General features: G+C 29.8%; 1 protein-coding gene across 3 annotated transcripts in view; it reads right to left on the reverse strand.

The window, feature by feature from the left end:
• LOC129988222 (zinc finger protein AEBP2-like) overlaps positions 1-20,638 on the reverse strand; it is a 268,585-nt gene that overhangs the window by 14,606 nt on the left and 233,341 nt on the right. For all 3 annotated transcript variants that reach the window (XM_056096388.1, XM_056096390.1, XM_056096389.1), the window contains exon 3: positions 14,382-14,607. In XM_056096388.1, the coding sequence (XP_055952363.1) occupies positions 14,382-14,607 (226 nt within the window). The remainder of the gene's footprint in view (positions 1-14,381; positions 14,608-20,638) is intronic.

Genomic DNA, 20,638 nt, shown 5'->3' on the forward strand with positions numbered 1-20,638 from the left:
GATTTGGTCAAGTACGCTCCAGGCTACTGAAACGAAACCAAACTTCAATGCGGAATGAAAATAAAAAATGCTGTAATCAGTTATTTAAAAATCGTAACTGTCATTCGCAAGGGTGAGGATTGATTAAAAGCCAAATAACTTCCAACTTGAATGGCGGACAACTTTCTGTTTCAATCGAAAGGGTTGCCATTCTTCGCCAACATATCGCCAAAGGAGAAAATCGTTCTTTCATTGATGATGTATGGCATCGCTGCCAGCTGGAAAAAGTTGAAAATCTAAGCTTAAATGACCGGTGATACAGATGCTTGCATAAAAAGTATCGATGGTATTTAAGAGTAAACAATAAGTGTCTGACAGACGAAAAGTAATAGCTGATTCATGTGAAATAATCAAAGCTAAGAAAATGGAATGCAATACTTAAAAAGGTGGAAAAAAATATTTACAATATTTTTAGAAGATTTAAATCAATAACATAATAATTTTTTTTCAAAATTTAAACAAATTAAAAACAACCAAGATAATATAATTGTTCACTTCGTTATATTTAAAATATGCAAGAACAATCTTAAAAAAAGAATTCGGTTTATTTAATTTAAATTGGTTGCAACTATGCAAATTACTAGACAGTTAGTTAGCCTTTTTATTTTAATTTGAATAATAAAATTCCAGTTCATAAGAAAGCAGACTAAAAAAAAGCCAAAATCTTTATAAATTTTTAAAAATTTAATAATTAAATACTTTTAGTACTAGAATGAGAGACTAAACAGTAAAACTACAGATGTTAGGGATAAATTTTAAATATTTTTGATTAAGTTTTTCGGAATTAAATTATGTGAAAAACAGCTATTCAGTTATAGTTGAGACGAAAAAATTTCCATAATTTTAAAGTCAATTCTACATTGTAATCAAATTTTAAAATATATTGATTTTCATAAACGAAATGTGTTATTTATTTAATGTTTTAATTTAAAATAATTTAATACTAGTTTGTAAATTTAATTATTCTAATAATCGATCAGTAGTATCACAAATCAACGATACACACCCTGATTTGAACCCAAATATTTTCCAAATAATGACAATATTATAAGGATCGTTTATTCTATTGTCTTTGTGTTGTAAAGAATCGTTTGGTGAGAACAATACCGAGAAAAGCCGACTCTTTTGTCCGATACCACTCGGAATGCAAGTCACGACCGCGAATTATGTTCTCGCGTCATTTATGTCAGTATGACACATACGAGAGGGGACGGGAGGGGGGAGGATGTGCATGTATAATAAATAGAACGTCGCACGACACGCACTTCCGGTTGTAAAGGGAAATTGGCTACCAGCTACAAGTCAAATCTTCTTCCGCTGCTTAGCATTGTTAGGGCGTGGGGGGGGGGGCAAAGAAGAGTGTCCATTTCGAATATGTTCTTGAAGATGGTGTGGGAAACAGAGGTCTTCGGGAACTTCAAAGGAAAAATTATGTTGAGAGCTACAGCAGAATTGATTGGCAAAGAGCTATTTTTGGAATATATCTAAAGTGCGACAGAGAGGAAGGAATACACGATGAAAAACAAACATACTTCAAAAACTATATGGAAGTAAGGAAGAAAAATAAAACGCCTAATTTTTATTTTACAAGCCTAACATTCTTTTAGACTGAGCTGATAGAGTAAATTGAAGTTGAGACATAAATTAGAAGAATTTTCCGTCAATAAAGTTGAAATGGGGTGCTATTCCGTCACAAAATAAATACTACTAAATAACAAAATAACTGCTCGAATTAAATTTCCCAATAATGATGTAGTTAAAATTTACAGTAATTTTTTATGTGTGTATTATAGTTTCGCAAGTGTATTAATAATAATTTTTAAACATAATTTTACAATAGCATTTTCTTTAAAATAAATTAAATTCATAAACATTAATAATTATAACACAGTTTTTTTTACATCTAATTAGTTGCAATAAAGAATTTCATTATATTAATCAATTCTGATTAACATTGCAAATTCTATTATTTGTAGCAAAAATATCATCCCTTCTAGTAATGTATTTTACAAAGAAAAAACTTTAAAAGTTGAAAAATTTGAAACCAAGCAATAATTTGTTTGTATAATTTAATTTTTACTTTTTAATTAATTAAAAAAAATAAGTCACACATTTACTCGACAATAATAAATAGTATTGAAGTTTAAAAAGAAAAAAAGCTCTAATTAATAATTAGTTTCTCCAAACTTTAATTGCAAAAAAAGTATGGTCATTGTTTTTAGTGAATAATAGCAGTTTAGAATACTGACTTACATTAATTACTTTTTGTCACACTTCGTCTAATACTTATTAGACGAAATGTGACAAAATGAAAAATGCATTATGGCCGTGTTCTACTTATCTTTGCTACTCTATATGTTATAAAAATAATAAAATTTTAGCAAATTTCATAACAATGTTAAAAAACATACATTAAATTTATAGGTTTCTTAGTAAATAATTTCTCTCTTGCAACTACATAAAATACAAAGTAACTCAGAAGTCCTGGATACATTATTTTTCTCGTACTGTTTTCAAACGATCATGCCTAATCCTACCTGTAGGATTCAAGAAAATACAAACATTGCGAAACAAAGTTTTAGGGGCAGGGTTAAAAAAATCGGTTATTTCGTATATAATTTTGTAATGTGCCCGCCCATCTCACTGACCCTATTTTTATCGGAGAAAACCGACCTTTATATAATATTTTTAATGCAATTAAAATTTTCTTTTCGTTTTAATTATATAAGATAATTATTTGAGATTTAAAACTTTTAACTGTTAGAGATGACTTAGAATGGAATTATATATATATATATATAGTAGTTGATACTAGAAGTATATTTTTGCCATCCTAACTAATGTTCAAAACAACTATAAAAAATTTAAAAAAAAAAAAAGAGTAATTCAAAATTTACTTATGAAATTAAAACAATAAATTCATTAAAAAATATTATTCTAATTTAATGCGCCGTTTTCCCATAAATAGCATGGAAGTAAGCCTGATTAAGCTTCTAATTTTATATAATGTAAATAAGCTTATACTGTAAAAGCATCTAAAGTCTTGAATAGGATAGTATAATGCTGTAAATTTACGCAATGCTAAAAACTTATTGCCAACTTATGATATGGGTGAATTAGTATTTAATAAAAAAATACAATTTATTGCAGATAAAAGTAAATGAATAAAATTTAAATTACTAAAAGTTAGGCATACATGGAGTCAAAAACCTTTTAGTTTTTTAACAAAAAAAAAAGTTATAAAAATTATTTAATTAAAAATCATTATTATTTAATTATAAATAGTAAAAAAATACAAAAATTTTTATAAGAAAAATATATAAGGATAACATAATTATTCAAGTGAAATTTACCGAAGAACTAAACTCTATTATTTTTTTCCCTTGTAATAATATGGTGAGAGAAGAGAATGGCAATAGAGTTCAAATTGCCATACACTTCTAAAAAAGCCGACACTGCAAGTAAGTGAAAGGAAAGCCTATTTATATCACCTTTGGACTTCAACAAATTATTTAAAAATAAAAATAAAAATAAAGCCGTCCTACATTTGCTGAGTTTTATACAAAATATTAAAAAAAGAAGAAAAAAAGAAAGAAAAAAAGAAAGAAAAAAGAGGGGGGAATGTGTTAGAACAAGTGAACTCCCCTGCACCTTGGCCCCTTTTCCTCTGTTCCCACGTGACGAAGACGCCATTTCCGGTGAGGTGACGTCACGCCAGCTGTTTCATTGTTTGCCATCCCCCCACTTTTATTAGAGGCACGTAATGGACGCGGGACTTGGGGCGAGAGAAGAAGAGTACAGGGCAGGTTGAAAAGAGAATGCACGCCGGAAGTGTGCGCAATGTCACCTTATGCTGCAAAGCGAAAGGTGTTTCTTTTGGAATGGAAATGTGTCGAAGGAAAAAAAAAAAAAAAAAATCGAGTGAAGGTTGAAGACCAGCTGGGATCGTCGGAAGATCCAGCTGGAAAAATCTGGAGCTCCCACTTTCATTATAAACACTCTTAAGATCTGGAAAAATAACAGCCGGAGTTTTAGTTCTACCCTCGCACTAGAGATTTATACTGATTACTCCATGAAAAATCTAAAATACATCCTCCTTTGATATCAGTGCTGCAGAAATTAAATATCAGGAAAGTCGAAGTACGAGAATTTCCTTTGTTAATGAGCATTCTTTATAATCTGACATCGTTCAAACTCCGTGAAGAATTTCATCGTTTCTTCCTAAAGCTTGAAGCATGCTTTAAGTTTAATTCATTCATTTTTTTTTTCTAAATTGTCTTCAGAACCTGTAATGAATTTCTCCGCAATGCATCAACAAATTCGAAATTTGTAACCAGAAATTGGAATTTTGAGTATGAAATCAAGGGGGGAAAAAATAAATAACATGCAATTACATCATATGAATACTGAGCTTCAAGCGCTATATTTATAATATTTTTTTCCAAATAAAAGTTTAACAAATAATTAAAGCGTTTTGAGAAGGTGTATTTTCAAAGGCATAATTTATGAGTTTTATCACTAAAATCGAAGTTATTTTAAGCCAAATGAATAACAATACCTTTTAACAAATCACATATCATATAAATAACATTATATGTTAAAATTTGAAGATGGATATCATCCATGATTCGCATCACCATAAAAATCTAGGAAAATAAGTTTATCCTATTTGGTCTTTAGAACATTTACAGAAAACATTCATTTAAAATTTAATTTACTTCCAAACGATAATAATAGTCGTAAAAAAAAAATGAAATGTAGATTGTTGTCAATCTCATTCAGTATTGCAAGAATTTCAAAAAAAAAAAAAAAAAATCTGCCAGCATTTTTGTTTTTATGATATGTTTTAAATGAACCGCTTTTTATACTTTTAGAAAGCAGTGCTACAAGATTTTTGTAAACTTCTCTTCCACTTCTGTTTCTTTTTCTTAAGGGGGGGACCCTTGTGACATCATATTTTCAAAATAAATAAGAATTAATCAATAAAAGCTAAGAGGAAATTCAATTGAAAATAGCTACTAGTCAAATTTTAATGAAATCTTAAAATGGTTTTCTTAATTAATTTTGTAACAAGATGTAAAATTATTCGAAGCAAAAAAATAATAGAATTTTCGCGGCCCCTCCAAAGAACCCAATAAGCAAAGTAATAATAATAATAACATTAATAAGACACTTGCGCTGATAGGAGCACTGAACCATAAATCTATTCTGAAATATTTCCATTTCAACAATATCATTCAACCTTAAACCTTTCATTCACCTTAATTGAAAAGAAAAACGCATAACTTCAAAGTTAATAATGGCAGTATAGTGAAAATACACATTTCATGGCAATGATGATTATATTAACGGAAAATTAAGCGTATTATGTAAATTAATTAATTATGCACAATAACACTTTTTCTCCACCCAGTCCTCTAGGAAGATTCATCTACAGCTTTCAAATGTTTGATAATCCATTTCCAGACTATGCCTCTCTTTTCGTGTCCCAGCATACAGACGACTTTTCTTACCACTCAAGATAACTAGAAATCGTTTGCACCACGAAGAGATGTATGGGATAGAATATAAAGTAGTCTTATTCATTGTTATTGCAGATTATTTTTTAATGCATCGCACACACAGGGGTATTCAATTAGGCCTTCACACAGAGGGGTGTCGAACTTACAAATTAATATTTTTTGCGTGCGCGCGGAGGTGTGGACGATGCGATAACCGAAGTGATTTGTGACGAGACTTCTGTCACTAGGCATCTCACGTGATCATCCGGTGTTGTTTCCGTCGTTACTCAGTCTCATACAAACGGAGTATAAATTATAAGCAACTCAACTCTGCGGGAAAAATGTTTTAGAAGTCATAAAAATGTAACCTTTTCATTTCAATCATTCACTGTGATCATTAATTTTGATACCAACCATATTAAAAGACAGTATATGTTTCATTTAATTTCAAACAGTATAATATTAAATAAATGAAATCATTTATTCAACATAATTTGATAAATAATAATTCTTAAATGCTGAATTCTGCCTTTAAGAATATATTCATTTTTTTTTTCCCCTGAAAGAATAAGATTGCACCACTAATGCTTGTTGTTGCCAACAGAATGCATATTGAAAATGATATTAAATCAATTTACAACATATGTGACAGCAAGAGTACTGATGAAAAACAAACAAAAATAAATAAATATTTTTTACTTGTGACTAACTGCATGTCGTTTTCATTTCGTTTTTACGGTTATCAATATTATATTTAATTCTATTGAATTAAAAGTTGTTACATGAAAAGTAAAGTATTTAAACTATATTTATCATTGTTCATAACTTTTTTTACTCAATTAAAGTGCAGTGTTCCCAGTTGGAAACAAATTCTTATTAAAGCGTAAACTATTCTCAAAATAAAACATGATTTTTAAAAGCATTTTTACCCTTATTTATTCAAGAAATGGTAACCAAAAACATATTTTAATCAATTATAAAAAACGAATAAGGCATATAAGTGTTAAAATTTCTAATTTCTAGTAGAGCTATCTGTTTATTCCGTTAAAGCCCAAATTAATTTAAATCATACATTTTCATTTCATTTTTTTTAAATTATACTAAACCGACTAAAATAGCTATGTGTAAAATTGAAAACCACAAAATTTTTTTGAAGAAACGATATTAAAAATGCGAGTGAAAATCACTCTAAAAATTTTTCTGTGAAAAAAAATTAAGTTTAAAACAAGTGAATATCAAAAATATATAATTTGCTTTCCAATTCCTTGCATTAACCCAAAAACAAATTCAAGAGAAGGAGGAGGGGGGGGGGTCAGAATAACTATACTCTGACTTCAAAATTTAGCGATATGGTTGTATATGGCAGTTGAAAACTGTTTAGAAATTTGGGAGCATATATTGACTTAATTAATTTGCTTGAAAAAACAAAAAAAGAAGCAAATATAACTAACCAATAGATAGAAATTAATCAAAAATACAAACATTATGAAATTTCAATTAAAAAAATATTTCTAGATCAAACTTAAAAAAAAAATATTTCTGAATCAAACTAAAAAAGATACAAATGTATTTTTGCATCTTTTTTGTATGTCCAATAGATAGAATGCTCAGAATTACCGGGTTAATTTTTAATAGTGTTTTTAATAATATTAAACATTTCTGCAATGTGTAGTGGTTTATATTTGTCACACTATTATTATTTCTATCTTTTGTTTATATAAATCATTTAATACTTGCTTCAAAAAAGCAACTTTAGTTAGTAACAGTAATAATTTTAATAAAGTTAGTAATTTCCTTCGCAATCAATGCTAATTTCATAGAAAAATCTTTATAAAGAATTTATAATTTTTTTACTCTAATGATTAATTAATTAGGAGTTTAATTTTGGACTATTTATCACTAAACCACTTTTAAACAACGCAAAAATAAAATAATAATAATAATTTCAGAATCGCAACATTAAAAACGCAATTAAAATTTATATCATATGACAAAATGTCTGTTTATAAAAGAACATACATTACAATCTCTAGTTTTTAAAATTGGCGAGTTCAACTAAAAGCATGAGATATATACAATTTTTCACATTTTTATTCTTAAATTTAAAAAAGTAATGTCAATAATTATTTATGCAGTATAAATAAAAACACGGCATTAAATTCGCGCAACTTAATTGTTTATTTATTAATTACAAGTAGCTGTAATTAATAAATTGGAAACCAGGATTGTAAACATCCGACGATTCAAAAGTTTTTTTCGGAAAAAAGCACTACCTATAGTAAGCCACAACCTATAGTTAGAGCTATTTTAACTAATAAAAAATTTATTTTATTATTATCTAATATTTACTTATAAGTAGACGACAAGTAGTCCTTAATAGACTTATATTATGCACTATATTCAATCGATTTTTTTTAATTATTTATCAAAATAACATTTGAAAGAAGCATATTCCATTCTAAAATAATATTATCTCAAAAAAGTTGCCAAAATTGCTTTGAAATTAAATGTTTAAAATATTCTTTAACTGAGAGTATTTAAACACAGACTACAGTTATAAAAAAGTTTAGCAAATTCTGCGTTTGTTTAAATGCATAAGAACATTAAAATAAAATACTTAATAAAGAAAATTTAGTCTTAAAAGATTTCCATAATTAAAAAAAATATCATTACCTTCAAATCGGAGGTATAAAATATATTAATATTCAAATTCATTAAATATCAGGTCAAACTAAGCAAAATATAACAGATTTAAATCGTCTAAGTGAACGAAAAGTTTTCTTCGACTTTTATTTTCTTTCTCCTATATTTAAATCTGAGAGTATGACCTGGTTTTCTGGGCACAAAGAAAATTCTCCGATCTAATTTAATAACAAAGCTGACAACAATAAAAAAAAAATGGAAGAATATAGTAAATGTAAAAAGAAAGAAGAGAGGCAAATTTCCTTTCCAGAAGATTTCCGTCTCGGAGCAGTCAGTCAAGAGGCTAGTGGATTGGTGGGTCGGTTGCCACGGCAACCATCCGACCAACCAACGGAGAGAGTGCAGACATAAGCCAGACGGGCGGAAAAAAACGGGGGAAGAACGAGTAGGTAGAAAGGGAAATGGCCGACGCTGGCAGAATAATAAAAGAAGGAAAAAAGAATTCCTCTTAAACCGGTCTACGTTACAGGGAAGAGTAAAAAATAATCATAATAATAAAGAATAAAAGATTGTGGTTCTTTTAGTTGGTGTTGTGTAGGTCATTGTCATGGCCTTTTTTTTTCTTTCTTTTTTCTGCTTCCGTTGATTGATCTTACTACTAGTTTGTTAGGTCAAACGTTAATACTTTATTTGGCGTGACTGTTTTTTGGCGGGTATTCGCCGTTTCGATGTCAACAAGACTTTTTATTTCTTTTCCTGTCTCACTTTTTGTTTATGAATATAAAGTAGCTTAGAAAGTGTTAAAGCTTTCTAAGTCGTCTTGTTTAGTGGCAATAAAACACTTCAGTTAATATGCGTTACTATTTGACTGAAGGCTTTCGTATTTATTGCTTTTGTTTTTAACCTGTACGATTCTTCAAAATCCCAAAGGATAAACACAGAATGCAGAAAGGAAAAATATACTACAGAAGTTCTCAACCAAAACGAAATATTTCATATTCAAAATGTATTATGTTTTTGTATATATTTTTATGTTGCCATAAAGAAAAGAAAAGTGAAATGAAGATACTTGAAATTAAATCAATTTCCATTGCATTACAGTTACAAGACAGAAGTATATATGAATGTCAACTATGTACGTGTTGTCTGAAATAGTTTTGATATTTAAACTTAATTTGACGCAATCTACTATTTACTACAAATCGAGGTACTAATTTAATAAACCAAATTAACAGACATTTTTTTTTTTTTTTGAAATCCTAAATCTCGAAATTTTTCAGAAAAGTCATTGTGTATGTAGTAGATTATTTTATTCGTAGAAATATTAAATAATATTTTTCACATTCGGCCCTTTTGAAAATGTATTCTTCAAATTTGACGAATTTTGTAATAACTATGTAAACATTTCATTCCATCTCTTTAAAAACCGCAGCTGTATTAAAAAAAAAAAAAAAAAAAAAAAAAACGCTATATTCTCTCCTCTAAGTTAAGCATTGGCCACTTATTTAAATGACGTCACGTTGACATTGATGAATCGCATTTATAAGTTTATAATCAATTAACAGACGTTATAATTAAATTTAAAATGATGTTTGAGTTCATAATTATGTTAATATTCTATGAATTTTTATTTGAATCAAAGTGGCAACACATTCTCACAACAGAATACATTATCTAAACAGACAGTAGTCACTACTAAAAAGATAAGTGGAGCAGCATGTAATAGGATTTTTTTTTTAAAAAAGTAAAACTGTGTATTTTTATTTTTTATTCTTTTACATTTTTGTATGTAGGTTGATTATGTACGAAAATGTCAAAATAAATATTTTCTTCTTTATCTAAATCGGTCTATTCTTTTAACAAAACATTAAAACCGATTCCATGATTTTAGTTCATATATATTAACAAGGACCCCCACCCCTCCTGTTTTTTAAAAAAAGTAATGAATTTCCTTTAAGAAACATATTTAGAGGATATAAATAATCATTTGCTTTAATATTAATCCATTATTTGCTATATAAAAGAGAACGCTACGAGTGAAATGATTACATTACGTAATTAAATATATGTTCACTTAATTAAGAGACATAAAAGCAGCTGAAATAACAAAACCAAACAACAGTTGCGTTCACATAGCTATGGCAACCGAACTAAAGCTAAATGTGACATGCGAATATGGATAAAAATAATTCGTTATACGAAATAAGATACGTGGAATTCTTGCAAAAAAATTCCACGCATCTTTGGCGCGAGTCCTGCCATAAAATAGTTCTCATAAGGAAGGTAAGTGGCAAATCAAATGATTCCGATAACCTCCGAGTCACGTGCTCAGAGGGGGAAGAGGGAGATGGGAAGAAGCGCAGGTGCGCAAACGAAACGAACACGCGAGTAAGGCGAGAATGCGAAGGTCGTGGTTACAAACGATTCGTATCGCGACTTTTACAAGAGGAAAGTTCGACTGACCTCAAGTATAAGAAGCTCAAGTGAATACGCAGATCGTCTGACGATAAAAGAATGTTTTTTGAAAGGGAAATTTAAGATCTCGATCGTGTTAGGAAATTAATAAATTAAGATGGAAAAATAAAGTTAAGATCATTATTGTATCTCATTTTATGCTTAAAAATGGAGGCTTATAATAGTATCTCATTTTTATGAAGGAATTTTGTATTCCAATGTTACACTTTTTGTAATAAAAATTACGAAACTCAATAATCATATTATCAGACGATAGAAGTAAAAAAGAAAAAAGGAGGAGACGGGAATGCTGCGCTCGAAATTGTAAAAAGAAAAAAGAAAAAAAAAATGGTTAGCATTGATTCAAATTAATACGAAAGAAAAATTGAAATCTGTTATCGCAAATTTCAAATTATCATGTGAGAACATTTTTTTTTTTTTTCGATGAATTGCTTAGAGCTAGAAAGCAATATTTGAAACTCAGAATCGAAATGGAGACGTTTTGCGTTGAACATTGACAGTTGTGATTCATAATCCAAATGGACACGTTCTGTGTTTGAAGTTGAGTGTTTCGATTGAGAATCTGCAATACACTGCATACGTTCACGCTTTCTTCGTTCCCGTTGTAAAACTATTTTACGTTCATGTTTAATTCGATCAGCTTCTAATTTTAAATTTTCATCATTTGATTTTGTTGATTGAAGATTTTGTTCCGGCCTGTGTTCGCCCGTTCGTTCCCTTTCTTTTTTCCTTTGCAAGGCGTCATCGAGAGAAAGCCTAGGACGTCCAATTTATGATTTATTCATTGCCTATGCGATTTCGAGCATTAACCCCCCCCCCCAACCAAAACAACAGCATGTTCTTTTTCCGTTTCTCGGCTTCTAATAATTTAAGAGACGTGAATGTGGCATCATTCGATAGAGGATATCGAGTAGAGTGTATCGATGCCAGTCGTAAAGAGACTTCTTGCAAAAACAAGGTCGAAAACCTCGCTCGAAAATTCAAATTTTTATAACTTTGAGAGCCCGTAATTCGCGAATCACTCGGAGTAACAACGTGAAACTCGTATCATTACGTGCATTTCGGCGAGTACTATCCAACGATATGAGCAAGTGCAATGTAACTTGAATTTGTAAATTTCGAGACCCGATCTCGGATCCTATCGAAACTCTATCGGTAAAAATGTCATTCGACTCTATTCATCGAGACGAGTGTTTATACGGGTAGCACGGAAGTTGACGTCATTCACATCCCGAGACCCATAGGAACTATATGGTATCGATTCGACAGTGATTTGACCAATATTAAGCAAAACCCGTACTGCGCATGCGCAATGGATCCAAAATTTGGGGGGGCTTAGAGGAACCTCGTGGGTACTTCTACGTGAAAACCTCATGTCTCTAACATATGTAGTTTACGAGATAAACGAAAACCATTTGCGCATGGCGCAGTAGAGGACTCCATGGGGTATCTTCTATAGCCTCATAGGATTACTATGGTTACTATGGTCTCTAACAGCAGGTCAACCTTTTCAAAACGCATTTTCTTTCAAAGAAGCATACATAATAATAATGCAACACTGGTAAAAGCTGGTGAAGCAGATGAAGATGAATATTGCCTACGCGATTTCGAGCTTCAATTATTCGTTGCCTTCAATTATTCAAAACCCAGTAACGGAAACATCATCATATTTTCACATGATAATAAAAAATTTTTAATATTCTTCAAATAGAATAATATTTCTATTTGAAGAATATTAAAAAGGAAATCGAATAATATTTCTTCCTTGAAGTTTTATTTTTACCTTATATTTTGAAAATGAAAAGCTGGGTGTCTATAGACAATAAAGATAAACTATTAATAAACATTTTTTTTTTTTTTTTTTCAAATTTTAAAGTCAAATACGACGAAAAAAAATAACACTATTCCCCGAGAGCCATTAATTCCTGCTGTGCCACTGAAACATTATTCTTTCATTGTTTCTTTCGTATGACACACAAAAAAAAGTCAGCGTTAATATTTTTCTATTACATAACAATTATTAGAAAAATATAGCTCAAAAACTTATCTGCAGATCATTTATGTTGCCATACAATTTTTGCCAACTTAAAATCTATATATCTAAAAAGCCTTTTCAATCAGTAATAATTGTGCTTTTCAAATTTAAAAGGACACAAAAAAAGACAGTAAAAAACTTTATTAGGCAGTCCTTTATTTCATGGCGTGAGTGGAGTCAATAACCAACTTAAAAATGACTTGCTTCAAACCGTTTCCCTCTTAGAGAAGTATTCGTTTCCAATTTACACAGAGCCATCATTTTTGAGCTATTAGTTGCCATAGGAACGCTTGCTATCGAACGTAAGTCAGCGCCATATGCTGAAAATTTAAATATGGAAGTCTCTAGGTGGTTTATGTTTAAAAAGAAATAATGAATAATTGATTTTGGGTTCAGATTTATTCATCAGAATATATTTTTTTTCTTGTGTAGAATTTTTAAAAGAATTGTATATAATCAAAATCTGGTTTATAATCCAAGTGGCTTAATAGTTAAGGTCAAAAACTATATCACTTATTAGTGAAAGTCAAACAAAAATATTATTTTTCTGTTAAATAAATTTTTTAAATATATAATTAAAAATCCCTCTGATTATCACCTGCAATTTCACGATTAATTAAAATCAGAATATCTATTACATTAAAGGATTTTTAAATAATTTCCAAAAAAAAAACTTAAATGCTTTCTACAATTAAAAAAAAAATTATCGAATGATAAAAGAAAATTAACTAAACACTTACAAATTGGAAACAAATAAATAAAAGGATTTAAAATATCTATAATACTTTAATCAACTATAATACATCAATCAGCATACAGAAGTATTTATAGATACTATTAGAACACTAAAGATAAAATAATTTGTTCTAAATATGGGAACTCTATTTTTAATAGATAAAAAAATAACTGTCTAATTAAATATTGTGAAACTTTAATTAAAATTTTTCTTATGCTTAACAGTTTTTCCGAGCAAAATCAGAAGAATATTTATTCTGCAGTTCGAATTTCTAAACGGCATAAAGAAAAAAAAATCAAACAGCTTAAAAATTATTAGTTTTATTTATATTTATTAGTTAAAAAATTACTAGAAATACATTAAGTTTCTTAGCATGTACCTTCTTGCAATATAGGTCATTTTTGTTCGAATTTGATGGAATGGTGTCATCACTGATCATGTGATTAGGTATCTAAGAAGTTATAAAAGTTGTCTGTAAAAGCCAGGTAAACAGCAGCTGGATTTTGTAAATATGTTCACATCAGTTATTGCGGGGTAGATTATTTAAAAAAAAAAAAAAAAAATCTTGGATCGACCTTTTTTTTTTTTTTTAAAGACCAGATTACATTCAATCCTCCAATAGCATGACTAACTTATAGCATGTTAAACCGAAATCTTTTTATAGGTGTGTATATTGAAACCGCATTGCGAGATATTAAAAATGATACAAGTGACCGAATGCGATTCTTATTATATTCAAACCACACAGTGAAAAAGTGTGCATTCCAGTACTTTCCAGTAAAAAACAAAGTGCATTCCAGTACTTTGAAAAATCCCTGCTTAAGAGAATAAATGTTGAAATCCGGGTAAAGAAGGTCCAATAACAATCTGAGTTAAGGTTCTTCCTAATTCACTGGTCATTCATAGCCTGTATTCTAGATGTCTATATAAAACAAAAATGTCGGTTACTTACTAGACTGCGGTCTTCTCCTGTATTTGTGTCTCCTTCTCCTTATGAACCTTTCCCTGTGCGACCTCTCCTTGTGCGGAAAATGAGAGTTGACATGCCTCTCTAAGATGCCTTCAGAGCTGAAACGCTGCCGACACCCGTCTACGATACACCGAAAAGGCTTGCTGCCGCCGTGTAGTAAGACGTGCCGTTCCAGCCAGCTGCGAGAGCAGGACGGACGGTCGTACACCTGAAATAAAACAGACAAAACGAATTCGTCAAGCTGCGCCCATGAATGTATACCATGGAGTTGAAATATATATAAAATATAAAATTGCCGTCATCAAACAAACATTTTGAGCAGATTTCTTACATTAAGTCCTTAACAGTGAAAGTTGATAGTAAAAGTGGTTAAGGGTTATTACGCTGAGTTAAATTAACCTGAATAAAGTTTTTATGAATTTTAAAGTAATTTATAAAATTTGAACAAAATGCAGTTTTAAGAACAATAAATATTTTGTGTAGCAACAAAATTCTTAGACAAACTATATTAAATTTCATTGAATTTGTTCCAGCTAAAAGATTCGTCGAAACACATTTAAATCAGCGAAGTTCTGTTTAAAGCTTTCTATAAATTATTAATACGATTTTAATCGGTAGATGCCAAAAATCTAAGGTCAAATGAACTGAACACAAATTGGCAAGACAATATTTTCGCCTTTTTCCATGCGGCATTTCTGCTGAAGCGAGCTATAAATGTTTGACCAGAGACGTCCACAATTCTTTCAGCGTAGGGATGAATACAGACATCGTACAGCAAAATTACAGAACTTTTATCTGCTAGCAGAACTATTTGATGGGGGCATTTAATCATCTTCTAAACTATTTTAGTCTATTTTTTATACTGTTACTTCTCAACATATATGATGCCTAATTTATTTCTAAGACACACAAAACAGATAATCCCATGGATAGTAGAAAGGGTCAATGGATCTTCTCTTACATTAACTTGAAGAAGAGAAAAAGAGCACTTACTTGCACTTGCGTTTTAACAAAGTTATAGTGAAATTTTCCTTACTTCATGAATAATCAGTTGGTTTTCTTTTCTAACCATTAGAATTTCTGTTTTAAGAGGATATACTCAGATTTCAACAAGTCGTCATTTAAAGGTTGATACACGAATAATCTATTTTCTACATCAGAACTCCCATCTTAAAAGGGCAAGTTGCCATTTTATCTAGTCGTAAATTAAAGATTAATAACGGGGTCTTCTTTTTCAAATCTATTGTTTAAAGAGGATAAATATGAGATTTTGTCTAATCGAAATTTAAAGGTTAATAAGCGGATTTCAATAAAAGTTTGAGAAAGTTTTGAGTAAAGAATTATTGTTTCAAGTTTTCGGATGATATAAGAGGGAAAAAAGAAGGGGAAAGGGGAGAGACAAAATTAAAGTGCCAAAAGCAAACGACTCGCCTCGAAAGCTAATTGAAACACATATTTGTAATCTAAGTACTTCAGTTTATTATAATCAAGTTAAATTTGACTTTTTTCCGATATATAAGTGAATTCTGAAAAAAAAAAAAATATTTAAAGTATTATAACATTTTTCCTGTTATGTCTCATAAATAAATAATTCTTCACTGCTTATTTTTTCGCGTTCTCATTTAGTTTATAATTTCTAAATAATATCACATAACAGTAAAAAAGAATGTAGGAGGTAGTTCACTCAAAATTTATACTTGAAAGAAGCTGCAAAGATAATAAGTATAACTCTTTCATTACACTTTTCAAGAAGTCAGAGGAATAGTGTTGCAACCCATGGAAAAGCGTAAATATAGGGAAATCACTTATGTAAGTAAACATGTTCTGAAAATATGAACAGACAAGCAAAAAGGTTTGTATACGACGGAAAAATTATGAAAACAGGAGCGTAAATGCGAGGTAATATTATAATCAAATAGTTTTTTCCAACACTATTCCAAAAAAAAAATAACAGACAAGTAAAAATACTATTTAGCAACTTCTAATACTATTTAGCAACTTCTAATACTATTTGGCAAATGTTCAATTTTATAGTGACAAACAGAAACAACAACAGACAAAAATAAAGTCAACTGTTTGTGGAAATACTTTTATGATTGGTAGAAAAAAAAATTATGATATTTGAATAGTTCGTTTGAAATAACGGAATAATCATTCCAAATTACATTCGGGACACATTTCATGAGAAGAAATCTAGATTATTTCATGTTACTTACAATGCAAAGAAATGGGTCAGAACAAAAGATTTGAATATTTGTTGATGACGACTCATTTGATACTTTATAACAAAAAAACATTGTATACATTAGATGCATTTAAACATTCATATCAGAAGTTAAAACTTAATACTTTTATTTAAGTAAAACCTTCTGAAAATATAGAAGATACTGAAGTTCGCCGCTTTTTCATCGTATTTAATGACAATTCAAGTTGATATATAAGAAGACAGCAAGTACTGGTTAACTTGCACACATATATGTAATCAATTATGTAATAATTGCTTCTACGCATATTGATTTACAGAAAGAGTTCTTTGAGAAAGAATAACATATGTTCCATATGATGCAAATGAACCTCGAATTAATAGAGACATAGGATAGATAAAAACTCCATTATAAGAAACGAAATTTAAAATTTGACATCTTTTATGTCGATAAGGTTTCCCAAAACTATTTATTTGAAATCTAAATTTTTAAAAAATGCATGACCTTTATTACTTTCCTAAAACCACATTTTGATTACCTTTTTTTTTTTTTTTTAAATTTATGTATTCATTTACGATCAAAAATTATTGCCGTGTGTGTTACTAGCCATTTCTTTTCATGGCACCATCTTTCATGGCACCATCTGGGAGAGAGGGAAAGAGAAAGGAGGGGAAAAAAAGGGGGAGGGGGCTTTTCTTTCCATGATTTTTCTTGCCTTCGTATCACGAAATCCGGTTCCAAAGCTAACTTTGACACTCATTTCTAAAAAAAAAAATTTGCTGTATTGCAAAATGAAAAACAAGGTCTAGCTTTCTGATACAGTTTCGGTTAACAGAGCTTCGGATTATCGAGTCCACATCAGCTTATCCATGCAATATATATTTATACATGGTGCTTGACAGCTGAATTGGGTTCTAGCGTATCAATAATTTCTAAATGAATTCAAAATACTTAACAGAACGTGTTAATACGTTTGCTGTCTTTAACAGAAATAAAGTTACGGATTCTTTTTCTTTATTCTTGTCTACGAACAGAAGCCTCCCCGGTGAAGTGTGCAGGGTGGAAATGGAACCTCCTCTGCCCGGGGTAGAAAGCATCACGTGATGAGGAAGGAATGTGATTGATTTACAGGGGTGGACAGGCTGAGAAAGAGAGTCGGTGAAGAACTGAAGAGCTACATTGGACATAGGTCATTCACCGAAGTCCTTTTTCAAACATTCGAATGCGTCCATTTTAGTCATTTCACGGATATATATATTAATGGTGCTAGGTTTCAATTTGTTCGATTCAAAGTAGTTTGGCCATTCTCAGGAAATTTCTTTTAGATCTTATATCAAGGTGAAAATGCGGAGAAAAACTATGATGATAATCGCTACGCTAAGGTTAAAGCCCTCGAATAAAAATGAAGAATAATCAAAAGTAATTGGCATTGCAATCAAAAGTAATTGGTATATATTTAACAAAAAGTTTATTTAAAAATATCATAACATTAATCTGTGTGCATTAAAAATATTTCTTTAAAATGATATGTGTTTAATTTCATGGGATTCTTTATACAATACAAAGACACGTAGGAAATTATATTAAGCCATTTATTGACGGTACAAGATTAATAACTTCTAACATTCTAAAACGTTTATCGTCATTCTAAAACTTTATTTAACATTTCTTTCATAATTTTGAAAGACTGAAAATAATTGAGACTCTTATATTTCCCAGCACCCATATACATCGCTAATAATTATAAAATATTAATTTTTACAATGCAGGACTTTAAAAACTTTATAAACCGGAGTTTAGACTCTCGATTCGATCAGAGTATAAAAGATGAAACATAGCGGTGATTCTAATTCTAATAGATCCAATTCAAGAAACAAAGACAACGAGAAAAGAGAAAATAGTATGTACTGATGGTGTACTTTGAACGCCAATATTATGAGGGGAAAAAAAAGTCTGACTCAACTTCAATATATAAGAATAATTTGTTCTTCCGGAGAACTTTAAGGGGAAATCGTCTAAATTGGTTTTCGCTAAGAGAAAAACAAGGAAAATCTGCAGCTACCATCAGTAAGCAATTCGTTGCTAATCATATTAGTTCATGCAGATCTCAACAGATGAAACTGAGTTTTGTAAGCATAAGGAAATGCAAATGAAATTACTTAATCGCCGTTGCATCAATAAAAATTGTGGTTTACGCATCGCTGAATTAATTTCCCGGCCATGGTAGAAAGCACAATATTCTTCTGTATTTTGACAAATTCGTGTAAAAGCTGGTTGGTAGAAATAAAAATAATATATAATTTTCAGAATTCAGAACCAAACCATGTCTTAAGTGACTATTAAATTGACTGCGTCATCTCTAAAGAGTTGCAACTTCCAGGCAAAATGAAGGCATGTTTAACTCATTAAAAAATCTGTTCCCGACTGTTGATATTGTCTTGAAAAATATTTTACCAAATAATCTTCATTTGTAGTCTCAAGTGTGTCTTACTCATTTATCATCACCATCAGCTTTTTCTCAGAAAGTGAAACTTTACCAGCTTTTCCTATCAGTAATTATTAATGTTTTTCCCTCTTTAAGCTTGAGTCAATCGGAGTAATTGGGAAAGGAATTTCATAGAAGACTTTTCAGAATAATTGGGAAGGAATTTCATAGAAGTTAACTTTTTTACAAGTTAAAACGGTGGTAAAAAAATATAGGAGAGGTCTACATTGTTTGTCAGTTTATAATCATGTTCTGGAAGGCCCAATAAATATCTCCTTTTTCCAAAATAATTTATTTATAACAGAGCCTCAATTGCAAGAATGTTCTTTAATTACTTAATCAATTATTGGGTAATAAAGATCGAACGTGCGTTCGTCTTCTAATTACGAAATGATTTCAAGAAAATATATTTGCAATGGTGAGAAATTATTGTTCAATTATCTCAAGGATGAAAGTACTCTCCCAATTATTGTTTTTCACCAAAAATACCTTCTGTTTCTTGGAATATTGCATATGCTAAAATAAATATTTACTATCAACAATTTTGAATAATTTATATTTAATTTATCTCCAATTTTATCCAGAGTTGATGCGAAAAAGATGCTAAAATGGTTTGCAAATAGAAAATTTTTGATTCAAATATTTGAGAAAAGATTTGATTTCTTCCGGAACATTACACTAGTAAAAAAAAATTAATTACAAAGAAACATTTAAGATTTAGAAATATGCACAAAAATTTGTAAAACTAAAAGCTCATTTTAATAGTAAAGAATACAAATTTCATTTTAAGTAGAACGTTTAAGCCACTATTCAATTACTTAGTTTGGAAATCATAAATTGTTCATTCGATAAGAAAAGCGATTTTTATTTAGCCAACTGGAGCTTCTCACACGCATTTCATCACCATTAATTTCTGCAGCAAAAAGAATAATAGACCTTCATGCACTATAAATTGATGTGGGCTAAAATATACAAATTTGTCAAAAAAATCAGCCATGGATGATTCAAGATCAGATACTCCCTCTACTTTCGTAACCACCATTTTTGCTGAAAAGAATCAAAACATTCTTTTCAGATTCCTCCATCAGCATGGGCATCTTTTATCTTATCATCAGTTTCCTTGTTAATTACTTAGTTACTTGCATTAAAATAATATATTAACTATTTTGTACTTGAACCTTCCACAATATAATTAATTAGGAGTTGCGAAATTATCTTCCAATTGTAAATTATTCTTAATATATATATATGCACATATTTCACTAAAAATTTCTTTCTAATTATATTACCTTCAAAATTGCTAAAGGTAATTGTAAATACTAACCTGTTTCTTAAGAGAAAGTCCCAAAATGAAAATTTCACGTAAACGTTATGTCCTACAGATCTAAGAAATATATAACATAACTTACCTTGCATATAACCAGTATAAATAACGAATAAACGAACTCAAGAAATTGTTAGGTTTTTATTGCTACTTTTTTTTAACATAGTCAGAAAATTAATTTGAAAAAGGCCAGAATATGTTCTTCTGCCCTAAAAAAACTTAATCA

This window comes from Argiope bruennichi, chromosome 10 (genome assembly GCF_947563725.1).
Source record: "Argiope bruennichi chromosome 10, qqArgBrue1.1, whole genome shotgun sequence".
Taxonomy (NCBI): Eukaryota; Metazoa; Arthropoda; class Arachnida; order Araneae; family Araneidae; genus Argiope; species Argiope bruennichi.